Genomic DNA, 12,537 nt, shown 5'->3' with positions numbered 1-12,537 from the left:
ATGAAATACAATGGGGCAAAATTAATTATGTAGTGAAATTTCATTAATAGTACAGACATAACAGTTACATAACTGTTTTCCTATTTGAACCCCGTAACTACTGCTATTCTTTTTTTTGGTTGGAGACAATATCAGTCTTCAGGTAGAAAATGTATACATGTTCTTTCTATAATTAGAAAAAATTTCAACAAAGTTTCAATTATATTTTTAAAAGCCATCTTAACAAAACATTTTACATTCTTATAGTAATAGAAAACCACAATTTTAAATGTAATATAATAGTTTTACATAAAAATTTGCATTTCTGTATGTGACAGATTTATTCCCAGTTCTCCTAAGGCCTAGAAATTAATCTAAAATCCCACTACACGTCTGTGGTATAATGGAACCAGTGTGTAAAGCAAGTATTCGCTGATGGCAAATGGGAAAAAACAAAATCAGATTTAAATGGATCTAGAACTTCTGATTACTCTTTTCAAGAGAAAGTCATATTTTTATCTACACCAAAGCTAATGATACTTTTTGAATATTAAAAGGGATGGTTTTATTACATCATTATAGAATTAGAAAAACAACTACTGAAATATAAAATATCTCTTTCCTTGCCATCATTCTAGCAGTTTCATCTTTAGCACAGAGAACCAAAAAATTCAATTAGAAAACACATCTTTGCTCAATAAGGTTATTATCACCTCTCTGTGCTCTATATACACCTCTATGTATCTACTTACACCTTTATGTATTCTTCAGAGTACATAGCATCTTTATAAACATTAAAAAAATTGTTGCTATAACTGTCTCCCCATTAGACTTACACCCTGAGTTCCACTCTACTTTCAAAGAGCCAAGCACATAGCAGATATTCAGTAACAAACACTATGTTTAATGACAAATGTAGATACCTCTGTTTTTGTCTTTACTTTAGAGGGTGTGGAGACTGCAGAAGATGTTTTTAATTCATCTTTCAACTGTGAGATCTTTTCTCCCAACTCTTTCAAAGTCTTCATTATATTTGCTCTCTCTTCTGGTTTCATATTTTTGTTTTTTTCTAACTTGGATATTAACATCTATAAAATAAATATAAAGAAGTAAAACAGTGCTCAGTAAATTTTAATAGACATAACCCTTAAAAACTTTACTGTTTGGGATATCTTTATACAAATCCATTCCATACATCAATTCCAACAGGCAAATAATGAGCTCTTATTTTACCTTTTGGCATTCTATCTGTTTTTCTAATACTTCTTGCCTCTTTTTCCTCATATCTTGTTGTAGCTTCATTGCTTCCTATATTAACGGGTGAAGAAAAAAATCAGTAACGGCTAACAAAACTTGCCAGTGATACACAAAGACTACTGGATTTTCAGCTCATTTCTCCTGCATCACCCCTATATAAGAGATTTTCCTCTTAATCAAAAAATAGTTGAAACCAGAGATGAAACCTTTAAATATATTTTTCCCAGCACTTATGGTATCAAATAGTTTACATTTATAACTGTACTTTGAAAAATATTTAAAATACTCAACCCTAATAAGCAGTATCTATGAGGTTTACTTACTTAAATGAACTTTTTTTTAAAATTTTTTATTAAGGTACTATATACACTCTTAGGAAGGTTTCACATGAAAAAACAATGTAGTTACTACATTTACCCCTATTATCGAGTCCCCCCCATACTCCAAAGCAGTCACTGTCCATCAGTGTAGTAAAATGCCACACATTCACTATTTGCCTTCTCTGTGCTACACTGTTTTCCCTGTGATGCCCCACACCATGTGCACTAAGCATAATACCCCTCCATCCCCTTCTCCCTCCCGCCCCACCCGCCCTCCCACACCTCTTCCTTTTGGTAACCACTAGTCCCTTCTTGGAGTCTGTGAGTCTGCTGCTATTTTGTTCCTTCAGTTTTGTTCATTGTTATACTCCGCAAATGAGGGAAATCATTTGGCACTTGTCTTTCTCTGCCTGGCTTATTTCACTGAGCATAATACCCTCCAGCTCCATCCATGTTGTTGCAAACGGTAGGATTTGTTTCTTTCTTATTGCTGAGTAGTATTCCACTGTGTATATGCACCACATCTTCTTTATCCATTCATCTACTGATGGACACTTAGGTTACTTCCGTGTCTTGGCTATTGTAAATAGTGCTGCGATAAACAGAGGGGTGCATATATCTTCTTGAATATGAGAAGTTGTATTCTTTGGTAAATTCCAAGGAATGGGATTCTGGGGTCAAATGGTATTTCTATTTTTAGTTTTTTGAGGAACCTCCATATTGCTTCCACAATGGTTGAACTAGCTTACATTCCCACCAGCAGTGTAGGAGGGCTCCCCTTTCTCCGCATCCTCACCAGCATTTGTTGTTCTTAGTTTTTTTGATGCTGGCCATCCTTACTGGTGTGAGATGATAACTCATTGTGGTTTAATTTGCATTTCCCTGATGATTAGTGATGTGGAGCATCTTAAAGAACTGAATATATTTATGAGATAAAACTAGCTGTTTTCACTTGCCAATGTAATTAGATATATCCTTATTGCTGAAGTTAAAAATAACAGGATGCTGTGGTTTAGAACTGATAGCAAAATCTATGGATTTTTGCCAGGAAAATGCTGCCTGCCATCTCTCTTTTAATTAAATCTCAATTTAATTAATACATATAAATATCTATATTTTATTTGAAAAATTCTATGTGACTTTAAATTTCAGTTGATAATGAAACATAAATTTGAACCTTATGAATAACTATGTTATACTTTATGTGAAACACAGATAATTAATAAAGTGAGAAAGGATTAAAACAGAAATAAATAATAAAAATATTTGCCTCTCTTCCTTAGAGAAAAAAATATTAGGACAACTTAGTGTTGTTTACTCCTACACAGAAAAAATGTCTTGTGCTTGAGGTAGTCACTGAAAGGCAAGTATAAAAGTTTTCTGTTTATTCATCTTTTTTTAATCATACTCTGCATCCAGAAGCAGGTAAATAAACATTATACTATAGCTCCATAACAACAGGAACTGTTCAAAGGTGTTAGCATAATCACTTAAGAACTGTATAGGTCCTTTCTTCTTTACGGAAAGAAGAAACATGTTACCTGCTTCTTTTTAAGAACTTCTTGAACATCGTGAGATTTAGATGCTGAACAAAGTTTTGATGGTGTCTTTAAGTTTGAGGAGCTGTAAATCATTTTTGGATGGCCTGGAGTTGAAAATATCTATGAAACACAAATATGATTAAATTAAATCTTAAGTATGCTTTGAAGTAATTTTTTAGAGACACTGCATGTATTTCATTTTTTAAGTCTTCTATTTAAAAACCTCATTCATAAAACTAGTTTTTTATAGTCAACTGCCGTGCAAATAGACTTAAAAATTAATTTTTAGCAGTAATGTTGTGTTTCTGAATGCGATTGCACATACTTCTCTTTTAATTGAGAAAACACTTGTATGAGTTCACTGCCCCTATTTCTTATAACAACAACTCATTTTTTTGTTTCATTTTGGTTTTTTAGTTAATATATCCTGATAATTGCCCAACAATATATATATTTCTCATTCCTCTGTAAAGTGCACATACACTATCTTGTGGATGTGCTACATTTTAAGTAGCCAGTCCCCTTCTGATGGACATTCGGGTTGTTTTCAGTCTTTTACTACTGTAGAGTCTACAACTACTAGCCTTGTATGTGTCTTTCATAGTCACACACTATCACAGCTGTACCTCTGACACAGATTGTTAGGAGGAGGATCACTGGTTTGAAAATGCATAAATTCCTTTTCATAGGGGTTGTACCACTTAGCACTTCTATCATCCAAATCTTAGGTCCTCTGGAAATGGTTTATTATGTAATTTTAAAAATGGAACTAATTTTATCTTTTTTAAGTTACCCAGTTATCCCAATACCATTTACTAAAAAGTCCCTATTTTCTCCAATGATCTGAGATACTATGTTGGCAAATAATAGACATCTATTTGCAAGGAAGTCTATTCCTTAATCTTCTATTCTGTTCCATTGGCCTGCCTTTTCACGTGCCAGTATCAGATCACTTAGTCTCACAGACTTCATAGTATTTATCAGTGTCTAGTAGGACTGGCCCCCCTTGTTTTTCTCCAGTTTCTTCTACCTCTCTTTGAAATAATCACCATGCTGGAGAGTCAGTGTGTATATATATATTCCTAGAAGCAAAAGAAACTACCAAACCATATTTCAAAGTTTTACTTATGTTTTTAATTATATTAAAGTGGAAAAATTATAAAAGAAATGGACTAATAACGACATCTACCTAGCAATAAATTGGCTAAAATTCTCAAGTTCCTATTAGCTTTGAATAGAAAAAAAAGTTTAACTAGCAAATTTCTGGCTGAATCACAAAAATTAAGGAAGTATATGTACCAGACACTACAAATCTGGATGATAATCAATTTGTTCATTTCTTTGTATCACTGAACAACTCTGCATGTGAGGGGCGCAGAAACACGTACCTGGCCACCCTCCCCAGCACCAGCTGGCTGGCTCAGTGAGTGTGCTGCGTCACTCTGGCCACCACCCGCGGGTCCAAGACGATGTTTCACAGGGACTTTGTTCAGAACATAAGCACCTGAAGACTGTGGTTTGCTCATGATCTGCATATACAAAATAAACACATACGTGGTAAAAATTTCAAAAGTACACAAGAATGATACAAATTTAGGATAGGGATTACCCTGGACAGGAAGATAATGGGAAAGCAGGGTGCTTCAATCATCTGTAAGGTTTTCTTCTTAAGTGAAGTGGTGGATATACAAAGGATTGTTACTATCCATGCTTTTTTGGATGTCTGAAACAGGTCACAACAATATGCATGCATATATGTGTATATACTTGATACAGGTATGAATATTTAATATTTTCTGCTCCTGTCGATATGTAATGCTTTGGAAGACTTACGCATTTTAACTGACAACAGCTTAATACGAATAACAGTGATATGGTCACCCTAAAAACAAAGCAGTCTTGACTGCTTTAACAGAACAGAGTCTAATGGATCACAGAGATGACGGTATCACACTTTTACATACCATTCAGACAACACCTAGGGGAAGCATTCACCTTGAGCCTAACATGAAGGGGGACATAGATAAAAGAAATGGAAACATAGGTGCAAATAAGCAGGATGATGAATGGAGTTAAGACAATGTACTGTAAGAACTGCTTTATCTTTTTTAAGCTGAACGCACTCAACCCAAACAAGGGACAGGAGATTATCATTATCATCAATATCTTAAAGGCTCTGGTGAGAGGCACTAGGGATAAAATGAATTTTTTAAAAAATCCCATTTTCTTAGAGCTTCCCTTCCAGTTTCAAAAAGGAACTGAAATTTTCTACAGGGTAAAGGGTAGCTCAAAAGGGTAAGTACAAGACTGACTGATTCTAACACAAAACAAAGAAGTGCCAGATTCAGGGTTGTTCCGTGGTAGACAGCTGCTATATTTTAGTATTGAGAAGAATGACTGTTATTTCTTAAATATGTAGATTTATGGGTCCATATCTAGAGACTGACTATAAGTTTGAGAAGATAAAGCCAAGGAATTTGCACCCAGGTAAGTGATTCTGACGTAGAACGGCACTTCTCACACTTTAACCTACTGAGCTTGTTAAAACGCAGATTCCGAGACCCTACCCATGGCAATTTTAACTCAGTGAACTGGGGGGGAAGCGCAAGAAACTGCACGTTTAATCAGCTCCTAGACCTGCTGCTGCTGGTGTGCAGACCAAACCGAGGGGCTCTGATGGAGAAGACCCAAGGGCACCGATTGGGAACACTGCTCAGGAGCGGGAAACCAGCGGCCCTGTACCTCTCTGTGCACCCAGAGATTACCTTCTGGACACCTCCATGGACAGTAGAGGGAGGAGACTGGGCCACCAGCACTTGCTGCTGATGGAGGTGCTGCGGCAGGTGAGGGTGCGGCTGTGACAGGTGACTAAGCGTCTGCTGCTGCTGAAGCAGCAGCTGTGCCGGGGACTGCAGCGCTGGCTGCTCGTTGTTCTCCCTATGCCACAGGACTCGGATGAATCGGTTGTTCAGAACTGCTTCAGTGCTGGAAATGGCTTTCCTAGCCTCCTCATTGGTAAGATACTGGATGAGGGCTGCTTCTGGATCTCCCTTAAAAGCAACCTGTAAGGAAAAATAAAACCACCAACAAAAGAACAAATAAATTAACAAACAGTTAAATGAAAATAAATCATTGATAAAGAACTCTGAAGCAGACAACAGCCTGCTGAAGCCCACTGTGAAGCCTTTCTAAAGTTCTTTATACCCTAGGAGATGATGTACACATTTCAAAATTCTGTATAGAAGAATGTTAGATTTAACAAATAATCCTAGTAATGTTTGTTATTTAACTACTTAGGGAAAAGTTGTTAAGACACCTCCCTGATACCTTACATTCAAATACACTCCAGAAAAATAAAACATTTAATAACAACAAAAAAATTAATAAAAACCCAGAAGAAAAAAGTGAATATCTGTGTAATCTGAGGATCTGGAGTCTTTTTATGCCTACTTACAAAGGTAGGATCCATCAAGACAAACAGCAGATCTGATCACATAATTTACACCTCTGTCAGTCCAAATATGCCATAAACAATATAACTGACAAATGCAAAAGACATTTTAAATATATATAACAAGCAAAGGCTTGGGAAAGCATTAGTGTAAATGCCATAAGGAACAGGAAAAGGCAATGGACAGGTAAATCTTAAAGAACGGCAAAATTCCCTTAAATCGAAAGATTTCCCTTAATTCAGCAATGTATCATTAAAATGACATGTTTGTTCACAAAGAGGCTTACCACAGAACTGTTTTTATATCAAATAACAGAAACAACATAAATTCCCAACAACACAGAACAGTTCAATAAATTATGGCCTTAGCTATGGATAGAATTATGCCCTTCCCCCAATAATATGTTAAGTTCTAATCTCCCGATATGATTGTATTTGAAGATAGAGTTTCTAGGAGGTCATTAAGGTTTTGAGGTTGTAAGGGTGGAGCCCTAATCAGAAAGGACTGGTGGCCTTACAGGAAGAGGATGAGTATTTCTCTCTCTCTCTACCACGTGAGGACACAGCAAGAAGGTACTGTCTGCAAGCCAGACAGTCCTCACCAGGAACCAAACAGGCCAGCACCTGGATCTTGAACTTGCCAAAAAATAAATTTTTGTTTAAGTCACCCAGCCCATAGTACTTACTATGGCAACCTAACCAGAAAAACAGATATAAAGAACAGAATTTACAAAAGAAACAGAAAAATCAAATTTTTCTAAATGACATTAAGAATAATGATATAGGAAAAACTTAAAAGAAAAAAGGTTGTTAGAGACATTTGGAATGATCACATTTTTAAAATTTTCTAAGTGTGTAAAGCATTTTTAGAAAAGATGTGTGTGTGTCACCCCAAAGGACAGATCCACCAGACAGAAAATAAGTAAGGACACAGAGGCACTGAACAACACACTAGAACAGATGGACTTAATAGACATCTATAGAACTCTACATCCAAAAGCAACAGGATACACATTCTTCTCAAGTGCACATGGAACATTCTCCAGAATAGACCACATACTAGGCCACAAAAAGAACCTCAGTAAATTCCAAGAGATTGAAATCCTACCAGCCAACTTTTCAGACCACAAAGGTATAAAACTAGAAATAAATTGTACAAAGAAAGCAAAAAGGCTCACAAACACATGGAGGCTTAACAACATGCTCCTAAATAATCAATGGATCAATGACCAAATTAAAATAGAGATCCAGCACTATATGGAAACAAATGACAACAATAACGCAAAGCCCCAACTTCTGTGGGACGCAGCAAAAGCAGTCTTAAGAGGAAAGTATATAGCAATCCAGGCATATTTAAAGAAGGAAGAACAATCCCAAATGAATAGTCTAATGTCACAATTATCAAAACTGGAAAAAGAACAAATGAGGCCTAAGGTCAGCAGAAGGAGGGACATAATAAAGATCAGAGAAGAAATAAATAAAATTGAGAAGAATAAAACAATAGCAAAAATCAATGAAACCAAGAGCTGGTTCTTCGAGAAAATAAACAAAATAGATAAGCCTCTAGCCAGACTTATTAAGAGAAAAAGAGAATCAACAAGAATCAACATAATCAGAAACGAGAATGGAAAAATCACGACAGACCCCACAGAAATACAAAGAATTACTAGAGAGTACTATGAAAACCTATATGCTAACAAGCTGGAAAACCTAGGAGAAATGGACAACTTCTTAGAAAAATACAACCTTTCAAGACTGACCCGGAAACAGAAAATCTAAACAGACCAATTACCAGCAATGAAATTGAAGCGGTAATCAAAAAACTACCCAAGAACAAAACCCCTGGGCGAGATGGATTTACCTTGGAATTTTATCAAACATACAGAGAAGACATAACACCCAATCTCCTTAAAGTTTTCCAAAAAATAGAAGAGGAGGGAATACTCCCAAACTCATTCTATGAGGCCAACATCACCCTAATACCAAAACCAGGCAAAGATTCCACCAAAAAGAAAATTACAGACCAATATCCCTGATGAACATAGATGCAAAAAATACTCAACAAAATATTAGCAAACCGAATTCAAAAATACATCAAGAGGATCATACACCATGACCAAGTGGGATTCATCCCAGGGATGCAAGGATGGTACAACATTCAAAAATCCATCAATATCATCCACCACATCAACAAAAAGAAGGACAGAAACGACATGATCATCTCCATAGATGCTGAAAAAGCATCAGACAAAATTCAACATCCATTCAAGATAAAAACTCTCAACAAAATGGGCATAGAGGGCAAGTACTTCAACATAATAAAGGCCATATATGATAAACCCACAGCTAACATCATACTGAACAGCAAGAGGCTGAAAGCTTTTCCTCTGAGATCGGGAACAAGACAGGGATGCCCACTCTCCCCACTGTTATTCAACGTGGTACTGGACGTCCTAGCCACAGCAATCAGACAAAACAAAGAAATACAAGGAATCCAGTTTGGTAAAGAAGAAGTCAAACTGTCACTATTTGCAGATGACATGATATTGTACATAAAAAACCGTAAAGACTCCACTGCAAAACTACTAGAACTAATATCGGAATTCAGCAAAGTTGCAGGATACAAAATTAACACACAGAAATTTGTAGCTTTCCTATACACGAACGATGAACTAATAGAAAGAGATATCAGGAAAACAATTCCATTCACAATAGCATCAAAAAGAATAAAATACCTAGGAATAAACCTAACCAAAGAAGTGAAAGACCTATACCCTGAAAAACTACAAGACACTCTTAAGAGAAATTAAAGAGGTCACTAACAAATGGAAACTCATCCAATGCTCCTGGCTAGGAAGAATTAGTATCGTCAAAATGGCCATTCTGCCCAAAGCAATATACAGATTCGATGCAATCCCTATCAAATTACCAACAGCATTCTTCAATGAACTAGAACAAATAGTTCAAAAATTCATATGGAACCGTCAAAGACCCTGAATAGCCAAAGCAATCCTGAGAAGGAAGAATAAAGTGGGGGGGGATCTCGCTCCCCAACTTCAAGCTCTACTACAAAGCCACAGTAATCAAGACAATTTGGTACTGGCACAAGAACAGAGCCACAGACCAGTGGAACAGAATAGAGACTCCAGAAATTAACCCAAACATATATGACCAATTAATATTTGATAAAGGAGCCATGGACATACAATGGCGAAATGACAGTCTCTTCAACAGATGGTGCTGGCAAAACTGGACAGCTACATGTAAGAGAATGAAAATGGATCACTGTCTAACCCCATACACAAAAGTAAACTCCAAATGGATCAAAGACCTGAATGTAAGTCATGAAACCATAAAACTCTCAGAAAAAAACATAGGCAAAAATCTCATGGACATAAACATGAGTGACTTCTTCATAAACATATCTCCCTGGGCAAGGGAAACAAAGGCAAAAATGAACAAGTGGGACTATATCAAGCTAAAAAGCTTCTGTACAGCAAAGGACACCATCAATAGAACAAAAAGGTATCCTACAGTATGGGAGAATATATTCATAAATGACAGATCCGATAAAGGATTGACATCCAAAATACATAAAGAGCTCACACGCCTCAAACAAAAAGCAAATAATCCAATTAAAAAATGGGCAGAGGAACTGAATAGACAGTTCTCTAAAGAAGAAATCCAGATGGCCAACAGACACATGGAAAGATGCTCCACATCGCTTGTCATCAGAGAAATGCAAATTAAAACCACAATGAGGTATCACCTCACACCAGTAAGGATGGCTACCATCCAAAAGACAAACAACAACAAATGCTGGCGAGGATGCAGAGAAAGGGGAACCCTCCTACACTGCTGGTGGGAATGTAAATTAGTTCAACCATTGTGGAAAGCAGTATGAAGGTTCCTCAGAATGCTCAAAATAGAAATACCATTTGACCCAGGAATTCCACTTCTAGGAATTTACCCTAAGAATGCAGCACTCCAGTTTTGAAAAAGACAGATGCACCCCTATGTTTATTGCTGCACTGTTTACAATAGCCAAGATATGGAAGCAACCTAAAGTCCATCAGTAGATAAATGGATAAAGAAGATGTGGTACATATACACAATGGAATATTATGCAGCCATAAGAAAAAAAAAACAAATCCTACCATTCGCAACAACATGGATGGAGCTAGAGGGTATTATGCTCAGTGAAATAAGTCAAGCGGAGAAAGACAAGTACCAAATGATTTCACTCATATGTGGAGTATAAGAACAAAGGAAAACTGAAGGAACAAAACAGCAGCAGAATCACAAAACCCAAGAATGGACTAATAGTTACCAAAGGGAAAGGGACTGGGGATGATGGGTGGGAAGGGGGGGATGATGGGTGGGAAGGGGGGGATGGTGGGTGGGAAGGGAGGGATAAGGGCAGGGAAAAGAAAGAGGGCATTACGATTAGCATGTATAGTGCGTGGGGCACGGGGAGGGCTGTGCAATTCAGAGAAGACAAGTAGTGATTTTACAGCATCTTACTACACAGATGGAGTGACTGTGAAGGGGTATGTGGGGGGGACTTGGTGAAGGGGGGAACCTAGTAAACATAATGTTCTTTCTGTAATTGTAGATTAATGATACCAAAATAAAAAAAATAATAAAAAATTAAAACAAAAAGATGTGTGTGCATTCTTCTATATTATCAAATACACTATGTGTTTTCTTCAAAAGATTATTACTGCTAAGTAGTGAGATTTGAGTGATTTTTTTCCCCACTTTTGTTTAATGCATTTATAATTAGCTGTAAAATTAAACATGTACTGCACTCAGGGGGAAAAAACTGTTTAAAAACCTCTCAAAAAGAATACTTTGGTTCAATTCTTTGAAATACCAAGTCCCCTGATACTACCTTTTCAAACTCAGTTACATAAATCATATTTCAGTTTGATGGCAACACGAAGTATCAGGGATACCTGACTGAAATTCCAACACGAATAGCCTTCAAGTACCCTGAGTTAGAGTAACACCCAAAATCCAACTCAAACATTTAACAAGTATCTACTATTTTGCTCTCTTGCAAATACAAAAGCTACAATTTACTTCACATTAGATAACATTGAACACTCCCTGAAATTCTCAACCTCAGAGTCATCCTTAAGCCATTGCTATTTCCCTACAATATGAAAGTCAGCCAGGGGGTCAAAATTACAATCTTAGAAACAACCAAAAATTGCATCTACCTAGTTAGAATACTAAAGCAGATCAAAGTCATTTGTCCAGATACAGAACTATGAACAAAAATACAGTAACTAGCCCAGTGTCATTCAGGAAGAGGTTGCAGAAAAGAATTCAAAAGAACAAATTCAGCTCAACAATGCCATCATAAAGTTGGGGATACAGTTATATAGTGGAGTTTAAAACACTTAGCAGAGACAATCACTGGCTCATTTTAGCAAAGTGAGCTGATAGTAATATTTTCAAAGATGTATAAAATACATGGATTCTGTCACCAACATAGCCACATTTACCTGGATGTTAACAATAGTTCCAAATTTGCTGAAGTGTTCATTGAGCTTGGTAATGTTGTTCAATTCCTGAGGGATTTTCTTGACTTCTAATTTGGTGTTTGTATACTGATTCTTTCTCAAGAATCCTGGTTTACTCTGGCTGTTATTCCCTTGCCTGAAAAGAGTATTAATAGATCTTGGTTAATTGTCCTACCTTATTCCTAGTTAAGAGATATGTTGGCAAAGAATGTGAGTTTATATTTATTAAAGTATCTTTTGTAAGCACTTACATTCTTCAGAAATTACTAGTTTTCACATCATACTTTTACATGGGAATAGAACAGGTGAAGAGAAAGAATACTGACTGAATGGCAAAAGACCACAAAAAGAGGCCCAACTGAGATTAAAAATCATATGCTAAAAAGATGCACCACAATTATGAGGAGTCTAACATTAAAGCAAAGCCAGAACATTATTTTTCAAGGCACATGTTTCAA

At 36.4% G+C, this 12,537-nt stretch overlaps 1 protein-coding gene across 8 annotated transcripts in view; it reads right to left on the bottom strand.

Annotated features, from left to right (window-relative positions):
- Positions 1-12,537, bottom strand: part of RBM27 (RNA binding motif protein 27) — a 67,852-nt gene that overhangs the window by 18,277 nt on the left and 37,038 nt on the right. For all 8 annotated transcript variants that reach the window (XM_037016179.2, XM_073221915.1, XM_037016178.2 and 5 more), the window contains 6 exons: positions 12,062-12,215; positions 5,863-6,159; positions 4,486-4,626; positions 3,098-3,217; positions 1,213-1,287; positions 903-1,067 (listed from right to left, as the gene is read on the bottom strand). In XM_037016179.2, the coding sequence (XP_036872074.1) occupies positions 903-1,067; positions 1,213-1,287; positions 3,098-3,217; positions 4,486-4,626; positions 5,863-6,159; positions 12,062-12,215 (952 nt within the window). The remainder of the gene's footprint in view (positions 1-902; positions 1,068-1,212; positions 1,288-3,097; positions 3,218-4,485; positions 4,627-5,862; positions 6,160-12,061; positions 12,216-12,537) is intronic.

Source organism: Manis javanica, chromosome 14, assembly GCF_040802235.1.
Source record: "Manis javanica isolate MJ-LG chromosome 14, MJ_LKY, whole genome shotgun sequence".
Taxonomy (NCBI): Eukaryota; Metazoa; Chordata; class Mammalia; order Pholidota; family Manidae; genus Manis; species Manis javanica.
Note: the sequence above shows the minus strand (reverse complement) of the source record. Positions and strands in the feature narration are given on the sequence as shown.